We start from the raw sequence: 20220 nt of genomic DNA on the forward strand, positions 1-20220 counted from the left end.
GAATTTTAAATTTGACCTCTCTTGAGTGTTTGATTTTACTGAGTAATGACATGGGCTTTTTTGTGTAGTATCTAATCTGAGGGAAGAAACCTTGAAGGGAATACTTAGAGTGAATTGGCATTTAATGTAGTTCACTTTCAAGTATCTGCTCAGCAAGATGCATTCTGGGCATGGATCTCCAACAAGACAGAGGCAACCCTTATCTACAGTCATAAAAAATTAAATGCAGGTAAGATAGATGTCACATGTTGGTGAAGATAATCAGGAACTTCCTACCCTGTACTTTGTCAAACCACTCTCCTGCTAATGGACAGCTGCTGCTGATACAAGAGATGTCAGATATCCCCCAGGCCCTGAAGAATGCTCATGTATAACTAAAAGCTTTCAGATTTATCTCCTGAAGCTCGTAGTAAAACCCTGGGTTAAGACTGTGTAAGCCTTCTCACAAATTGAGGTGCATCCATAGCAGATGATCATGAAAGAGAAGCAGGTATTAACATTTGCACATTAACACTATCAGGGAGCTCATTAAAGTAACTGCTAAATATAATAAATAACTCTCACATCCCAAGTCTTCTTTCAGGAGTATAGCTGAGGTGATGCCAAGAACAAGAGAGATGTCACAAATCTAAAGACAACAAAGTTTGTGTCTTAAGTCATATTCACATTTTCCCATTAAGATTTCTATCATGGACAGAAAAGTGGCTGAATTATCTGATGACTTCCTGTCAGGGAACGCTGTCATCTCTCAGACATATCCAAGATGTGCAAATAAGAAATGATCCTGCATCTCCTCTGTGCAGTGTGTGCTGTACTTCACAGCTGCAAACATTACAATCTTCAATAAAGGGAAGGCAACAATTCCCTTCAAGTCATGAAAGCACTGAGCTCAGTTGTGAATGACTGCAGACAGAGTGTGTCGTGACACATGCAGGAAGTGCTGTGTTTTATAAGATTATTCTTGCCAACATGATTTTGATAAGGAAGTAAGTCTTTGCAAAAAAAAAGGGATGTTTGTTTTCAAAATCCTTATACAGTCCTTGGCACTCATTTATTTGAGCTTCCCCTTGTACATAGTGCCATAGAGCAAAATTCTGTTTGATACAAAAGGAGCACCAAGCATGGGAATGAAGGGCCATGCTTGTTTCATCCATCATATCATGAAGCAAAATCATACTCATAGGATATTAAAAATATTATAAATGAAATGAATACCACAGAGAGTTTTATAAAATATTTATTTGGAAAAAAATCACTCTGTACAAATTTAACATTCTCAACACTGAAGTTTTATAAAAATGCTAACACAACAGAAAGACAAGTAAAACATTAAACTGCTCTTCTTCTTAAATTACAAAGGAACAGGTTCATCCTAAAGAAGCTACTGTAATTCTAAACAGTAAAGAGAACTTGATAAGATTTCATTTTTTTCTCTATTACAGACAAATACAGATATCAAAGGATGACTTTTTCCATCCTTTTATAAACTTCCCCCCAAACACTGTCCACAACTAAACCAAATACTCTAAATGGTTTACACTTTTACTGTACATAGCTTGTGCTCCAGGAAAAGTCAGCACAATTTGATCATCATTTTCTCAGCGCCTAACAAAATCTCACCTCTATAACATTTGGTACAAAATTGTCTGTACAAAGCAATTGCTCATGTAAATTTGAAGCAAACTTAAAAGTTAAGAGCATTTATCTGTGCCTTCAATTCGGCATTATGAAGAGAGTGATTAAGTAAAATTTCACAGAGGAAAACTCAGTTACAGGGATTACTGTATTTTTCTTTCTTTTTTTTTAGTAATTACTATAGTATAAAAAATTCATATACTGCAAGTTATTAGGAATGGCAGACCCTATACCTAACAATGCTAGTTTCATAGTCTTCATCATAAAATTAGATTTTTCTGTATATTCTTTTTCTCTCTTCATTTTAATCTATTTGCAAAAGCTGCTGTTGCATATCAACTGCATAAACAGGAGGAAATGTCACCTCCTGAAATTAAAACCAGTAAAAACACCATACTACTGTAAACACAGCTAGAATGAAAACTGACAAAACGCAGTGTGACAGGTAAGCCGTCGTCTGGAAAGCTTTTTTCACATTTTCTTAACACAAAATATGGCTCACACCACAAACAACAGGAAGAAATAAAAACAACAAAAAAACCCCCCAAAAAACCCAACAAAAACAACAAAACTCCCCTCAAACAGTTGAACGCATGGAGTCACAGCCAGGGGTGCCAGGCGGGGTCCATCCTGCAGAGGTTGTCCAGGCTGTTGGCAGCTGCCACCAGGGTGTTGACTTTGCTTTCCCCTCCCTCAAACTGGGCCAGGTTGTGCAGGCGGGTCATGATGGCAGTGACAGCTTTCTGAACCAGGGACACCAGCTGCTGGCTGTCCATGTTCTCGGGCTGCCCAGCTGCTGACAGTGGGGACGAGGTGTCCTCTTGGGTTTTTTTGTGCCACGCAATGATCTCATCCCTTAGCACAGTTTTTAGGATGCCATCAACCTACACAAAGAAGAAAAATCAGGTTATGGCACTTAATCCACAGAATGATCAGGTTCTATCAGATTACAGAATTGTAACTAGATTTTAGTCGACAGTATTTTGACACTTTTGGTGCCACATTGCAATTTCAGACTTTTCAAGATGAGTGTGGCTTCCAAACATTTTATTATTTCCTCTCCAGCTATTCCTGTTCATAAAAAGTTTCCATTACAAAACCACCACACAATGACTCCTACAGAAATTAATAACATATATTGAGATATTGATACACAGATACAGTTGTGTACATCCTATTTTTAAATGACTCCACTAAATTCATGGCTTCTACAACACACACACAGAAGTCTTGGGCAGAGATTTGGAACACTTTGGAAAGCTGGAGGGATTTTTTGCAGTCATTACACTCCAGGGGAATATTATTTTCTGCTACACAGGGAAAGAACACTGACTACAACATCCATACATATGTATTTAATATAGATACACATATATGTTGTATAGGCCAGTTCTATCCTTGGATGAAAAAGAAATTCCTGCAACAAATACTTTCCTATTTTTTCCTCATCACTGATTTGAGTTACTGGTATCAATCTGCCAACTCCAACAGTCTCAAGCTTCTAAAACAAACTTTTATGCTGAGTCTGAGTCAAATTAAATGTTTACACATAACATAAAACATTTCCAAACATTTCCAACATTTCAGCTGGCCTTTGTGATGACCTCAGGGTAAAATTTTAAAACAAATCCGCACCATCATTCAGTTTCTACCTTCACCAAAAAAGTGCTGGCTTTTTTATGAATTGTCAAATACAAGCCTGCAAAAAAAAAGCATACAAACCTTGAAGTTTGGCTGTGCAAAGCAGCGAGCTACTGCAATCATGGATGCAGTGAGGGGCCCCGACACCCCGATGGTGGTGAGGAACTCGGAGATGTTGGGGGTCAGGCGGAAGGGCACCGGGCGGTTGGCGTCCAGGTCTCCCGTGGCATCGTTGATGTCAAAGCGAAAGTACGCCACGTTGAGCTTGCCAGTGTCCTGGGATGAACACAAACATGCACAAAAGCAGTTCAAGGAACTCGTTTTCCTTCATGGAAACAAAAGTAGTTGGGTTTTTGTGTCTGTGAATGCTGAGTTTCAACAGTGCTTCAAAAGCGTTTTATTTGTTTAGCCAAATAACTTTTGAGCAATGAAGTCATAAATAATGGCATGCACAAAGGTAAGTATTTCTCTCAAAATGTTGTGTCCAAACCCTTCACTAAATACATGTAATACCAAATAAGGAGTAGATTCCTCTGGATCCTGATCTGTATGGAGTCACTGCCAATAGACCTCTGGGACAATATTCAGTGTCCAAGGTTCACTGTGGGTAAACAACTGAAAATTAAGCTGAACACTTAATAGAGGGATCAAAAAATCTTAATTGCTATGCAGACTATAGCTCTCCATGCATTAAAATGGCATTGAGACTTTAATAAATACCACCTTTGCTATTTTTTAGGTGGGAAGCTTAATTTTAAATATTGGGTAAAAACAGAAAAATAATGACTAATAGGAGTTGTAGCTTGATGGATATGTTCAAAAGAGAATGGTATTTGAAAAGGGGCATAACCCTTTAAGAAAATGAAGCTCTGTATTTTATTTTTCTTACACCCAATTGATTTAATACAAAGGTATTTTGAAAGCATATATTTGAAAGAAGACTAAAAAGAGAGACTTATCAGTCATTTACATGAAGAGTTCAAATATCTAAGAACAATTCCACAAAGTTCTAAACTCTCACCACAGAGGGCAGAGTTGATGTCCATGGGGACTGCAGGTTAAATTGCTCCCTACAGGATGTGCAATCACACAGAAATAAAAAGCCTACTGAAGTGCTCTGTTCATTATCTATGTTGAACTTCAGCTCATTCCAAAAGCACACTGTAAATACCCATCTGATCCAAGCCGAGAGAATGAGCAAACTGAAGCACACCTGGGCAATCTGCAGCATCTCAGGGTTGAGCCTGTTCAAGTGGAAGATGAATTCTGCAAAGCCAATGAGGGCCAGCTGGATGGTGAACATCTTCCTGAAGGTCCAGTAATCCGTGGCGTTGGGGAAGGTGTGCAGGGCCCACTCCTTGAGCATGCTGCGAGGCACCATGTTACTCTGCACCTCCTTCAGGATGTCTCTGAGAACCTGCACAGCAGAAGGGTTACTTGGAAAAGGCATTTTTAATGCTCTAAAGCAACTACCAATCTGCTCTTAATTGCTGTATCTCGTTTTAGAAAAAGCAAAAAAAAAAAAAATCTACCAAAATATTTGATTACTATAGCATATACCAGGCCTAAGTAGTTAGAAAAAGAAGGATCTGTTCTGTTACACCAGAAAGCATGATAGTTATGGTGACTTCAATTAAAGGGCTGTTAAAGTTTCAAATGTAAGAATTCTGAAAATAGAAACAAGTGTTACATAGCACTCCCATTTTTATTTTGTAACCAAAAAAGTCTGAGACAATTGCTTAAACTACATCTGTAATACATATTTATTGTGTATTTTCTAATAGCTGTATTTGGAATGGGACTGGCATTTTACCAATGAATTTGCACTAACCCTAACTAAAAAAAAACAACATGAAACCACCTTATACATCACAGCTGATTGTTTGGTGGAGTTTACAGAGAGAGAGAGCTTTGTTCTTCCTGAGTACTTAATTTATTAGGTGAGATTGCCCAACTGCTTCTGTTTGGCTTAGATGAATGGATCCACTGGCAATTTTAAGAGAAATATTAGAAGAACATGGGAAGCCTGCCTCACATACCATGCTGTAGTTGCTTAGGCAAATTAGAAATGCTGCTTCCCATGCTGTCAATTAATTATTTTTAAAGCACTATACACGAGAGGAAAAAAAATCAATCAGCACCCTGCCTGTTTTCAGTTGCATTTACGCAAAACAACTTCCAGCAATACAAATACAGCTTTTTTTAAATAAAATCATTCAAAGATCACCTAAAACTCTGAAGAGACACAGAATTCTCATTATGCAAAATCAAAATACATGCAAAAAATCCAACCACCACCATGCACTGTGTATCTGTCTGACATCTAATGACATTTACCAAACACACACATCCCTGCTAAGCTGAACTGCCTTTAAAAGACAGGCTCTGCTGAATATTTCTATTTTCTGTAGAAAAACTTTTAACAAAGTCCTAGCTTTCTATATAACAATAAGCTTAAACCTGCCAGAATCTGCTACCTCTTTTCTAAACTCCAAAATATTCTGTAGTTTAGTACATAACGAACTTCCTAAATTCTGAAGAAGTGCTGGGGGAAAGCCCTGGATGAAATTGGACAGGGCAAGGCACTGGGGAAAGCCCTGGATGAAATTGGCAGGGTAGGGTGCTGGGGGAAGCCATGGATGAAATTGGACAGGTGCTGAGGACAGCCTTGGATGGAACTGGGAAGGGCAGGGTGCAAGGAAAAGCCCTGGAAGAAATGGGGCAGGGCAGGGCGCTGGGGAAAGCCCTGGATGAAATGGCCCAGGGATGGAATTGCCCAGGCCAGAGCAGGGCGGGGTGCAGGGTAAAGCCCTGGGTGAAATTGCTGAGGCAGAGCAGGGTGCAGGGGACAGCCCTGGGTGGAATTGCCCAGGGCAGGGTTCAGGGTTCAGGGCTCAGGGCACAGCCCTGGATGGAATTGCCCGGGGCAGGGCAGGGCTCAGGGCACAGCCCTGGGTGGAATTGCCCGGGGCAGGGTTCAGGGCTCAGGGCACAGCCCTGGATGGAATTGCCCAGGGCAGGGTTCAGGGCTCAGAGCACAGCCCTGGATGGAATTGCCCAGGGCAGGGTTCAGGGTTCAGGGCTCAGGGCACAGCCCTGGATGGAATTGCCCAGGCCAGGGTTCAGGGCTCAGGGCACAGCCCTGGATGGAATTGCCCAGGGCAGGGTTCAGGGTTCAGGGCTCAGAGCACAGCCCTGGGTGGAATTGCCCAGGGCAGGGTTCAGGGCTCAGGGCACAGCCCTGGGTGGAATTGCCCAGGGCAGGGTTCAGGGTTCAGGGCTCAGGGCACAGCCCTGGGTGGAATTGCCCGGGGCAGGGCAGGGCTCAGGGCACAGCCCTGGATGGAATTGCCTAGGGCAGGGCAGGGCTCAGGGCACAGCCCTGGATGGAATTGCCCGGGGCAGGGCAGGGCTCAGGGCACAGCCCTGGATGGAATTGCCCGGGGCAGGGCAGGGCTCAGGGCACAGTCCTGTGTTCACCCCGTGCTGCAGTACCTGGTGACTGGCCTGCGTGCCCCGAGCCTGCACCGTGGCCAGCCGGTCGTAGTAGCGCGAGATGGGGTTGTCGTGCTCGATGCCCTTCTTGGCGCAGCGCTGCTTGTAGATCTCCACCAGGGACAGCGAGGAGGGGTTGTCCTCCACCAGCCGCATCTGCGGGGACACCGCCACCACCCGCGGCACTGCGCGGGGCGGGCACACAGAGCAAAGCAAACCTGAGTTCATCAGAGCCCAAATGCTGACACACCAGCCCTCAAAACACAGCCCAGATAATCAGCTGGAGCCTATCCACAGAAAACTTTAATGCTGTGCTCATAACTAATTTATAAGCTCACGTAAAAAAGAATTACAGTAGGATTTTTTTTATCTTAACAGAAACATCAATGGTACTTTTGAAAAAAAATTGAGCACTCATCATTCTTCCTATTTTTCTTTACCTTTAGGAAAGAGGGCAATAAGTTTGTTTAGACGAAATTCAGCAGCAAAAAGAAAAGGTATTTCTTCTGTATTATGTGGAAGATGTAAAAGAAATTCAATATTCCTATATCACAAATCACGGAGAAAAGGTTTCCTTCTGTCCCTCTTCAGTTGTCTCTAAATGTTGTATTTCCCGTTATATTTCCCATACTTCAATGTTGTTGAAGTATGTGCACCCACTTCCACACCAACAGGCCCAGTGGGCATCTCTTGCAAGTGCAAGATATCATAAGCAAGGCAAATGCACTTGATATCATAAGCAATGCGCATAAGCATTTCTAAAAACACCCCAGACCCCTGCAATCAGCTGCACTCCTCCAGAGGGGTGCTACAGCTCCAGACAAGACGAATCACCCAGCCAGATGTGAATTTACCTTGTGAATATTCAAAAACCTCCAGCTGTTATAACCTCTGAGCACAACTTACATTTAAAAACAACACAGATCTCTCCCTGCAGTACCTGTGAAGAACAAATGCCTCTTGGTGGTCTCCTTCCTCTTCTCCAGGCAGGGGTTGAGGAGGCGGAGCAGCTGCAGGACGCGCTCCTCGCGGCGCGACTCCGTCAGGCAGGCGTCGTTCATCACCAGGTACGGGTAGATCTTCCCGTTGTGCCCGCGGATGTACAGCCTGCGAGCTGCTGTGTTGTGCTTCTGCACGATCTCCACCCTGGGCATGAACCTGCCAGGAGCATTTGGAGAGAGCTTTGTAACTCTTTTGAACAACAGCATCTCTAGTGGTGACAATAAAAGCACAGATCTCAACTCACAGCAAGGTACAAGAAAACTAAATATGCTCTGAACAGTGCGGGTGTTTAGTGATCAAATGTAAAATTATTGAAGGAGGATAAATTAGAAAGGTTTTACACCAAAGTTTAACTATATATATAATACACATATATAAAATATTTATCTACTATAAAATATCTATCTACTTTTGCAGAGTGGATGGATGGATCTGGATGGATGGATCTGGATGGATGGATGGATGGATGGAGCTTTAATTTCCTTCTCTGCTTCCAGAATTCCAGCTACCAAAGGGAATGTTTAGGTTACCTTGCTATCTTGATGTAGTAATGTGTTGGCTTTGGCATGAGGAATTCTCCAGGTATCTCTACTTCCGCAGTTTGAGCTGAGAAGTTGCTTAGAAAGCGGCACTTCTCCTCTATGAGGAAGAACTTTGGAAGCTGCTTAGTTTTGGCCTCCAAAATTTTGATCCATTTCTTTAGTTTGGAGATAAGGTTGTGGAGTTTCATTGATCCTGGCACACTGAAGTCAAAATCTAAAAACAAAAGCCAAACAAAAACAAATCACCCAATTCAGTAGTGCAAACCAAACACACACACACCCACTAAGCTGAACCGCCTTTAAAAGACAGGCTCTGTTGAATATTTCTATTTTCTATAGAAAACCTTTTTGCAAAGTCCTAGCATTATATAGAACAATAACTTAGACCTGTTAGAATCTGCTACCTTTTTTTTGTATACAACTCCAAAATATTCTGTTATTTAATATATAACAAACTTCCTAAGATTTTCCTGTTTTAGTCACACAAACATTGTAAAGCATATAGTGAAAAATTTAAATACTGTTACTGTACTGAATTCTCTATATACTGCAACCAGACATACTGCATAGAAAGAAAGCAGTAAAACCCCAAATTATTACATCAGATCACTCAGTGAAAGAGGAAAAGTAGGCTTACTTTACAGCACTATAATTTTCTACCTGTTTCATTGCAAGTCATTTATTTATTTATTCATTTCAAATCAGTGGAGATTTTTTACTCCTAAAATGAATGAAAGAGCCCCAGTTGAGGATGCAACATAGAATCCATGAGGAACTGCAGGACAAATAAGAAAATTGTTATTATTACTATTCTCTTCTCAGCTGCAAGAAAATTCTTATTCTTTCCCATCTTAGACAACAACTGAAAGACACTATAGGAAGAACAGCCACAGCAGCCCAAGAAAAATGACAATACTATGCCAACAGCCTGCTCTTTCCACTGCAATGTCAAAAGTACCACAGAGTGAGAAAATCTCCTTTAATCCACATGCAGGTGAAGAAGGAACTTTCTCAAAGTCAATATGGACTTCAGTACATTATGCAAGTAATTCTGTAACAGAAATCACTGCAATACCGAGCATTTTCTGGGCCACACAAACACCATCTTCCCAAAACTGCTCTCACTACAGTTTCAGACAAAGCAAATAATAAATAAATAAATGTCTTTGAATTTCCCCAAAGAGGGAAAATGAATAAACCACATACATGAAATGATGGCTCAGCACTCCAGTGCCACAACAATGAAAAATTAAACACACTTGGATAAGAAGACAAACTACTCTCTGTAAACCTCATTAGTTATGGCAGCCCAAACTATGCAAGTTAACCAACAGACTTGAATTTTTAGCTCCTCTCCACTCCCTAGAAGGTGCCATTTTAAGCTCAACATGTCTCAAGTGAAAAAGCAACTGAAAAAAAACAGAGAATGACAATTCAGCATTTCTGAGATTTGCAGCTAGAGCAGAATGGAATCTTCAGTATTATTCAACACAATAGAAAATTAAGTCTTAAAAATTAGTTTAAATTTTCTTGCAGAACCTCAATTTCAATATGTCATATACACTCAATATTTTCCTAAGTTGACAAAAATACCAAAAACCAAATAAAACATGAGCACTGCTCAGAAAACTTGACCACATAAATATGCTACAAGCATCTCCCTGCAAGTGTGACAAAGTGAATTAAGTATGTGCACACAGCAATTACTATATTATAAGTTTTTTCAACCACAATTAAACCACTCAAAATTCTGATTGTCCAAAAAACTCCTAAAAGCAACCTAAAATATTCATTTAGCCAGCAGTGTTCGTGTCATTCTACCCACACTCTCCTAAGTTTTTTTCTGTAATCCAGAAATTCTAATGCCATAGAAAACAATGCACCTTAGGATTGCTTTCATTTTGCTGTTCTGTTACTTAAATAAATATCAGAGAACATATAACCCAACATATTTCACTGTGTATCCACAATAAACGGATATACTAAAATCTTTCAGTGAAAGACCTAAGTTTACCAGCCTAAAAGAGAACAAAAAACCAGCTCATACAAAATCCTTTCCACTTCTGTAAGAAAAAAGTTTATAATGAAAAATACAGTTTCATATTTATGGATGTAATATTCCCTTTTCTTTTTCTGCCTGCTGTGGGCAGTGCATCTACTGCAATATCACTGTAAAACACTCTTATTAAAATCCCAAGCCTACCCTCTAGTGAGCAGTGGGAGTAAATCATTTCATCAAAGTGACAAAATTATTGCATCATTTATCTCCCGAATCTCTGAAGTGCAGGAAAGTACCCTCAAACTGCAACTAGTTTTTGTGCTAATGTGAATCAGCCAAGAGGTAAAAACACACATCAATATATTTTCCTTACAAAAAAAAAAGTCACTCAGTTCACCACAAGAGCAGCTCTAGTTTGCTGAATGCCTGTTTTAGGACTTTTGTTGTTCTTTTGTTTCCCAGTGGCAGATGGGAAACACAGAGAGTTCAATTAGTCTTTCTGCTCGTGTCACAGAGAGCCCATCTGAGAGGAAAAATCACTTCAGCTGGAAGAAAGGGAAATACAAGACCAAACACTATTTGTGTAAAAGTCTCTCTGCTTTGCAGACACCTTAATCTATATAAACAGTGGTTTTGTTTTAAAAAAAAATCCATTTCTTCATTACTTAGTACTGGAAAACACCTTTCTCAAGCTAACACACACTGGTGTGAAGTACCTCACTACTTGCACCACCTGTTCCTAAAAAGGATGGGAAGTTTTCCCCCTGATCCTTAAAGAGGATTTTCACAGAAGGCCATGGCACAGACTGCAGTGGCAGCAGTTTGCTCTCAAGGCTGCTGAAGTTTCTTCTCAATGGAAGAAGAAATGGGACACAATCTTCTCCCCAGTGAGACAGACCTAAAAAAATCCTGATGCCTCTTAACACACTTTGATTGAAGGCTGTACAATCACTCCTCAGGAAGAAACACCAAAAAACATACTCGAGGTACCAAAATTAGAGTATCAAACCCTCTGTCCCCCCCAGTTCCCTTGACCTACACAACATTAACATAGCATTAAGAAAACAAAGAATACCTCCAAGAACTAAGACTCCAGAACTATAAAGAAACCCTTCTGCTACACTGGAAGAAAACAGTTCTGATCAAAGGCAACAGGCTATTAATGGTTTTAGAGCAAAAAACAGTTAATTTGAAGATTTTTTAGATTATTCTGACCATAGGAAAAGTCTAATTCCATTAAAGGTTCACATCTCAAGGGTCTCCAGCTAAAAAGCCAAGGCACTAATCATGTAAAGTGTCCCTGAGGACTGAGTTGTGAGCTTAGCTGCACAGAGCAGGACAATTCTTCATGCCCATGACACTGAAGAAGATCCAAGCATTCTCCAAAATTGAAGTGCTGTCTTGCTTTTGAAGATAATATTCAAACATTTACATATTCTACTTCCCAAAACTTCTTTCCAATCTCACAAGAACTTTCGGAAAAAAGCAATAAAGATGAAAAATCTCAGTGAGAGGAAAGCAGAAATGTGGAGCAGAACTTCTGGTTTATCACTCAGCTCCAGAAAACCAAGACTGGATGTAGAGGACACCAAGATCAAATATCATCCATCTCTTTATCTGGATTTCCTGGATATCATCCTGTTACCTAAAAATTACAATGGAAGCAAAGAAAGAGCTACCAAAGCACACTATGTTCACTCTTGAGCAAAAGGGAAAAAAAAATCCTTAAAAAGGCTGCAAATGCACAGAGCTCTTCCCCCTGCCCCCTCCTAACAGTGCAGAGCCACACTTGGGTTTCAAGAGCTTCCTCCTGACTACAGAGCCACCAGCACAGTGAAGAATTCTTTGTGCTGGGGGACAAAGTCTCAAGGAAATTACCATGCCCTTCAAGGGGGTATTTTGGAGCTCTCCATTCATATTCAACTTGAAGAGGAGGGATGGTTGCAGAAAGAAGCTGATCCAAACTCTAAACTATCATCTGCCCACAAAAGGACAATTGAGGCAGCTTTTCTGCTGCTCTCACTGCTGAGAGAGCTCTCAAAGGGAGCATTTTTCAGCATTTTCTTTTCTTTGATGTCAAAAGGTTTAGCAGAAAAGGAAAGAACAAAGAACAGATGGTCAAAGAACTATGCATTTGAAGTTCTAGAAAAAAAATTCAAAGTAAAATTTGTTTTTATAATATAACATTAGGATAGATAAAGATGACCTATCACAGCTCCAACAGTCCACATTGCTACAGACAAAGAATTCAGAATATAACAAATGGTGTGAGAGTCTCCAGTGGCTCCAAACAGGAATCAAAATACAACTCTGATGTTGATGGAAATGATTATGCAACCAAACCCTGCTGAAAGTGTCTATAAACCACAGTTGTCAACATTAATCTGGGAATAATTGACAAAAAGTTTATCCAAGACAGCTCCTTAGCTTGGACACTTTTGAAATGAAAGGCAACCACTGTAATTATCTGTCCATCATCCAAATGCAACTGATACTGAGAACAGAAAAAACAAACATGGACATTGTGGTGCGACACAAGGACACATCAGGCACATTCTACAATTAGTTTCTTGTAATGTTAAAAAAACTCATGCAATTTTCAGTACAGTAATTACAATCCTATTCAGTTATTTACATTTTACTCTTATTGTAAAATCAATAAAAAACTTATTTTAATTTTCTGCATAACAAATTAGATTACAGAAATTATTAAGTATGCTGATTGGTTTAATTTCTTTTGTTTTCCCACATTTAATTTGTGAATTTAAACACTGAATGTAATAGATTAAAATAAAATCTAATCCAGCACTGAGCAAAATAATTACGTGTATCCTGCAGACATTCATATTTCATCATACTTGAAAAATAAAACACAAATCTTCAAAAAAAAGAAAGTAATTACTGTTACTTAACTGAAATTTACTAAGAAACACTTTGCATTTGATGACTTTACATGATTTTTATGACCAGGCCTATGTCATACTTTGGTTTATATGTTGTTCCATATAATTCTTTAATTAAGAGAGAACATCTGAAAGCCTTAACAGCCATTTATATATCACAAAGATATGCAAAAAAATAAAAACAGCAAAAAAAAATACTGAAAATCCTCTCCACTTTTTAACTAAAAGTTGTAACTGAATCATAATTAAACTTTCTTAAATGTTTCTCTAGAAATGTTTTGAAATACTACTTCCGATATTGCAGACTGTAGTCTGGCATTCTATTTACTTTTCCTTTACACTTTGGAAACCCCAGAGCTCTCTGATGCTCACAGGAAAGGAAGTAGGAGCTACTGTGACAGACCAAAAATAACTCAAATCCAACCAAGCATATCAACAACACTTACAGCAACAAATAAGTGGCTATATCATTGTTGCAATGGAAGGACTATAAACCATTATTAAAAATCAAAATCAAGTCCAAACTTGTATTTAATGTGGAGCATTTCAGCTGGAAGGGATCTACAACAACCATCCCAAGATCCCTGATCTAGAGCTGCTCTCTCCCCATTTACACCTGTACCTGCCATTATTCCTCTGTTCCAGGTACAGACTCCAGCACTTGAACTGGTGAAATTTCACCCCATTAATCATCATCCAATGACTTTTATCCCCTGTACGTTCCCATTAAAGACACACAAAGTGTTTCTACTTCCATTTCCCTCCCTAGTACACTTCATCCAGTGAAAATTTAATCATATGGTTCAGGACTTTCATTATCTGCTGTCATGCAACTGCTGTGCCTCAGAAAGGACATCGTGCAAAGCATGGCGTGCACGAGAAATGTGGGTCACTTCCACAAATCACTCACTTTCACAGGATTCTCTTCCTTTCACAATATTATCAGCAAAATGCTTGAAAAAACACCCCAAGTCTACTTGTCAAACACTCTCATCTATGTTTAAAGAAAAGCCGAGGAATTTATTCAAAACTCAAAATTCTGGCAAGCCAAAGCACTGATGCCAATCAGTGTCACTTTGTCATGCACGAGCTGCGTGGCCTTAACACATTTCACCAAACAAATCAAGCTTGTCAACAAGCTTTTCTTAGAATTTCAAATCAAGATCAGATACTCAAATATGTAACCACTGGTTAAGAGAAAATGAGTGAAGCAAAAAAGCTACTTCCCTTAAGTATCTTTTTTATTAGATCTGATTAAAGTTATTGATTCAATTTAGCAATGATGTAAATTTGGGTAATAGAATTTTTATAATTTAGTTACCCAAAACACTAAAGTAATCTTACTCATCAAAAATAGGCTGTTTTGAAAAACTTCACATAAAATCATCAGTTTGGAGTTCTGGGGTGAAAATTTCATTAAATTCTGGCATCACAGAGAGACAGAGATCATTATTGTCCCTCACATACAGCCAGCAGTTCTGTTCAAATTGCAAAAACATTACACTGAAGTAATGTAATTTATCTTTTAACACATATGTAATCAAACCACAGTTTTCAATAATAAAAATACAACAATATATTTATTCTCTAGGTTGATGTCTGTTTTCCATTTGAATTACATTTATTGCAGCATAAAAGACAGGAACAAAACTATTTCAGGTTTGCTGAATGACAGAAAAGTGCGATTTTCTAAATTTTGTATCTGGAAAGATATTGGAATAAAAAAACAGAATGCCCTCACAGCTGAACTGTGGGAGGAAATTTTCTTGAGATGAAAAGCAACATTTAAAAAAATTTCAAACATTTACCTGTTGTAAATTGGCCTTTTAACTTCTGGAACACGGGGTCTTGAGCTGTTGCCTGTGCTCTCCTAGCTAGTGACTCTGAGGCTGCACTAGAAAACATGGTGGACACATTAGAGACATTCTCAAGACCTACTCCAAAGGTGCTGACTAACTTCTTGACAAAATTCAGTGTATGAGGAGTGATTTTGGCATCTGAAACAGCTCCACTTTTCTCAAAGGCAACAGAATAGCACTTTGCCAAGCCCTGCTGCAGTTGTCTGAGCACCTAAGAATGAAAAACAGAAAAAACAAAATAGTCAGGAAGATCAGGCCTTCTGATTTGACACCAAATATTAATTCTCACTGTATTTTATATAGTAGAATTATACTCTCTGAAACATCTGCTTAAAACTCTACTCTTAAACTGCATCAGAGGGTCAATCAGAATGACAGCACTGAATTTCATTAGCATTGCAAACAAACTGAGCAGGGAAAATGCTGCCTCATAAAGGATGAGTTGCTCTTTCAACAGCAGGTAACTTTTAGATTTCATATTTTGAGATATATGAAAAAAAAAGGTGATATGAGGAAACCTTCAAATAAACACTGTGCTAGGCAGAGAGAACAGAATAGTCCAACACTTTGAGAGGCAAGGAACAGCAGAGTGGCAGGTCCATCTGCTCTCTGTTGCAATGCAAATTTCAGGTAATAATCACCACCTGTCACAGACCATCAGATCAAGAAGGAAACTGGTATCTCTGAGACTTAATGTGAGAATATACATTTTCAGTCAGTATGAGCACCAGCTTAAATCCTAGAGGCATTCATCACATTAACAGTTCTGCAAAACCCCTGTACTGCTTCCATAAATAACCAAGATCCTGAAACTCCAATCAGAACAGTCAGTTCTACAAACATCAGTTTACTAATCATAACAAACAGTTATGCTTTGATGTTTAAAATTAATTCTGGGTAAATATTTTGCAGTTAACTTTCCCTTAGATGATCCATACATTCATTCAAGGTGCATTGAAGCCAAATACCTCCTCATGCCAATTCTCTCTGAACCAGACCATCTGATCCACAATGCCTTCCAGGGAGGACAGAAGGGTTGGATGCAATTCCCTCTGCATGTGCATGATCCTGCTGCATCTCCACATTGGGGCAGTGGCTCTGATGGGCCCAGGGTCTGAGGCAGAGTGGGACTGATTTCCAACTGAACTTGGCTGCTGTTGCCCTGAATCTGGAAAGTGAACATTAAAAAGGAAATAATAATGACCTTTCATGAACTTGATATACATCTGCTTGAAATAAAATAATTTGTTCCAAGAACTGGCTTGAGATTTACATTAAATATTAATTATGTATTCCTTACTCAGTTTCAGAAAGAATTTTTTTAGAAAGAAAATTGGGGTTTTTTAGAGAAAACTCTGCACCAAATGTTATTTAGTGGTACAGACTTCCCAACATTAAAGCAAAATAAATACTCTTCAACCTATACTCTTGAAGTAACAGACATTGTTTCATATTCAAATTATTTGAATTATGGGCAATTTTTTCCCTTCCCTTTTGGGGAGACCTTTCACACATAACTAAAGAATAAATGTGTTGATGCCAACAACAGAAACTGTCATAGTCTGTATCTTTTAGCACAAACCATCTCTAGCATGACAACTCCATCAGACAGCGATTAAGCAGTTTTGCTTTATCAGATGATCCCCAAAAACTCACACAACCCACCCACCCAGCAGTGGTTTTTGGCAGAACCTACAGGGAAATATTTTAATATTGCTGGAAAAGAATAAATTATGAGGGTATGTGGGCATCTCGTTCTGCAAAAGAGTACCCAAACAAAAATAAAACATTATTTAATTAGTGCCCTTTCACAATTTTATACAGAAGTTTAGTGAACTAATTCCCAAATGGAAAGGGCAATTAAATAAACAATGTACTTTGTAATAAAGAACACAGAACTGAAATGAGAGTTCTTCAAGTAGCTCTCCCAGGATTCCCAGGAAATTATGTGGGACAAAAGAACAACTAAATTCTGTGGAATCATTTGACATAACTGTTCCAGATGTGATTTGTTCTTGGGAAAACAGTTGTGCAAGTTGCTGAATGCTTTCCCCATCTCCCAAACATTTCTCAAAGCCAACATTGCTTTTATGAGCATTGAGATGCTCATTTTACTTTAAAAATTACCACAAGAAGTTATTATGGAGATACAATTTTTTAAAGTGTGGCTCCTAAATAATGTTCTACTTTTCCACAAATTTATCAAGAACATTCAGTAAAGAACATGCGATTCTCAATAACTAAGGTGACATGAGAATGAAAGAGATGGAACTCCTCTTGGTGAATATTTTATACAAGAAAATTCAAGACAGCTCAATCCATCTGCAGGTTTAACTCCACAGAAACAAACCAATACAAGCAGAGCTTATCAAGAGTTTTCTTCCTTAGCTTTGCTAAGTTGGTATATTTTCTGGAGAATCTGTTTTTCTGTAATATCCAGTGAAACTTGACCTAACAATTAAGTTCCAAAGAGCCCAACAATTCCTTGAGGACCAAACTCACCGCTCTTGTAGCGCTCTCGCTGTTCTATCTTCAAGGTCAAATAGAGGGTCCTGATAGGGAAATAAACAGCCTGGGGGTAGACTCTTCCCACCTATTTGGAGATACACATTTCTCAGTTAAGGAATACTGACTACAGATCACATCAACACAGAGAGGTTCTCTTGTAAATGAGTCCAATTCAGCAATAATCAGCTCTTTGTGTTAAATAACAGCTTATGGAAATTAAAGATTCTTTCAGTAACAGGAACCCGAAGAGGATGAATTGGTAGCTCCCTGCACACACTGTTAAGACGTTACCTAATTGGGGTTTCCAGATCATATTGCCTAATAAACCTGAAAGCAGCATAATGTCAGAGCTCCAGCTGGGCCAGCTCAAAGATCTTACTCATGTGCATAATGGAAGAAAAACAGACCTAATGACAGCAGTTAGTCTTTAAATTAGGCCACAATTCCCAGCAAGCCCCACCATACTTGATAAGAAAGCCCATTAGAGAGTAACTCTACTCCACCTAATTGTGGCACTTAATGTAAGGGGATATCAACTGCACCCAAAAATAAAACCAGGATTTTATGGCTTCCATTAAAAAAAACAACCCTAAAGAGATGTTGACATTCAGCATCCCATTTAAATCTGTAAATCTCAGTATCTATTAAAGGAAAGAAACCATGTGTCTACTACCTGCAGTAGAGCACATCTTAAGACAGCATTTGGGGCTTCTTGAGCCACAATTTTACTAAATCATAGATCCTTTCTCCATCCAAATGGATATGGTAAGTGGTGGAAATGTAGCAATGGGATTGAAGCATTCAGTAATCTGATATTTATGACAGATCACTAACCTAACACACACATGCTTCATGCTGTAAGTCAAAAGCTATTTGAAGAGAATTTTGGAGTTTTAAAGCAGTAACACAGAAAATATGGTATTTTTTTTATTTCATACTTTTTCTACGTACCTAAAGTTTAAAGGTAAGACAAACAGGAGTATCTGTGATATTTACAAGTCTAAGCTCCAACTAGTGTATGACTTCGAGCAAACACTCACTTCTACAAATTTTATACAGATCTCAACAAATAAAGTGTCTACAAAGTGATGAAATGAGTATTTTCTGCCAGAAGACAGTAGAGCACACTGGTGTTGCCAGACAATACCAAGCAACACCCATCAAAGTTTGCCTTATCTGCTTTGGCATGTTAAGCTGCCTGGCAGCATGGTCTCTTCAAAGTTACATTTAATTTTACAAAGAGGGAGGGAAGGGAACATGAGCACATCTGCACACACAGACATATCCAGAGCTGTGTACACCCATGCCAACACAAACGGACATTCTCTAGCTACAAAAACTCACATTCTCAGAGGTCTAAATAAGCAAAGACAGGGGATAGGATAAAAGGAGCTCAGTCTCACAGGATCATAGAATACCCTGAACTGGAAGGGACCTGCAGGGTCAGAAATTCCAGATCTCAAAAACCAAGAAGGGAGGAAAGAAAGGAGTTCTGTGAGGAATTCAGCACAACAGTTGTCCTGTGCCAGTTTCCAGGAAACAGTGGAGCAGTGCGGGCCTGGAATTCAGGTATTGTGGGAGCTTCCCATGGCCACCTGTGCATTAATGGGACTTCACTGTTTTATATCAACCTGAATGAACAAACACCAAAACACTTCCAGACAGTTTGCTCTTTAGCTACTAAAGCTAACCAAGCTTTACTCCTACATTACAAGTATTTTTAACTATGTATTTTATGTGTTCTATATAATTCACAAAAATACATTAAATAGAATTCCACAGGGAGAGCTATAATGCCTTATACAAATAAGGATACGATTTCACTGGATTTAATCTCAATAAGTAAAAGTCAGTATGAAATTTAAAATATCCTGCTTAAAGGCAGAAATTGCCATTTTTTAACACATCAACAGTTGCAAACAATACCATTTTTAAAGCTTGGCATTTTTGCAATCTGCTTTAAAAAATATTTGTGCATCACCTCACAAATGAAGCTTACAGACAAAAAGGAATTAGGGATTATCTCCAGTACCTGACTGATGAGGTTGAGGAGGAGTTTGCCCTCTGAGCCAACCAGGCAGGTCAGCAGCTGTGGGATCCAGGCCAGCCACTGGATGGGTGGGACACCAATACAATACTTGTCCACTGCATCTGCCAAGGTGTTCTTATCATCATCAAAACTCAGCAGCCAAAGAACCTAGGAGAGAATTTCAAGAGGATCTCTCAGTGCTTAAATTTAAGCCACATCAATCATTACGATGCACAAAAGCAGAGATATTTTATTAATATGACTGTGTAGTCCTTGAAAGTGTTAAAGCTGCCTCAGAGACAAGAGCTTACATTCATTGTGCCTGACCAATGCTATTTTTTCCTCAGAAATAATATTTAAAGGATGTAAAAACTAAATGTAAGTGTACTCCTTACTATGAAGGCAGAAAAGAGCAAATGAATATAACTGCATTCCAGAAATTCTTTGGGGTTTTGGCTGGGCATGTGGATAAAAATTTAGGCAATTTTACAGAACCTAAAATATGCAACTCAGATAAATGAACCTTGATACAAAAAGTTGATTATTTCTTTGGGTGTTCTTAATTATTTTAACTGTCCACCCCTAGTTTAATTTAAATTAAATATAT

At 39.0% G+C, this 20220-nt stretch overlaps 1 protein-coding gene across 1 annotated transcript in view; it reads right to left on the bottom strand.

Moving 5' to 3' along the window:
- Positions 1–1908: 1908 nt before the first annotated feature.
- Positions 1909–20220, bottom strand: part of TRRAP (transformation/transcription domain associated protein) — a 75420-nt gene continuing 57108 nt past the window's right edge. The window contains exons 63-72 of the mRNA XM_059484358.1: positions 19617–19781; positions 17579–17669; positions 16045–16244; positions 15026–15287; positions 8304–8529; positions 7712–7929; positions 6772–6956; positions 4490–4693; positions 3358–3552; positions 1909–2519 (exon numbers count right to left, since the gene is read on the bottom strand). Of these exons, the coding sequence (XP_059340341.1) occupies positions 2235–2519; positions 3358–3552; positions 4490–4693; positions 6772–6956; positions 7712–7929; positions 8304–8529; positions 15026–15287; positions 16045–16244; positions 17579–17669; positions 19617–19781 (2031 nt within the window). The 3' untranslated portion in view covers positions 1909–2234. The remainder of the gene's footprint in view (positions 2520–3357; positions 3553–4489; positions 4694–6771; positions 6957–7711; positions 7930–8303; positions 8530–15025; positions 15288–16044; positions 16245–17578; positions 17670–19616; positions 19782–20220) is intronic.

The sequence above is a fragment of the Ammospiza nelsoni genome, chromosome 17, assembly GCF_027579445.1.
Source record: "Ammospiza nelsoni isolate bAmmNel1 chromosome 17, bAmmNel1.pri, whole genome shotgun sequence".
Lineage (NCBI taxonomy): Eukaryota > Metazoa > Chordata > Aves > Passeriformes > Passerellidae > Ammospiza > Ammospiza nelsoni.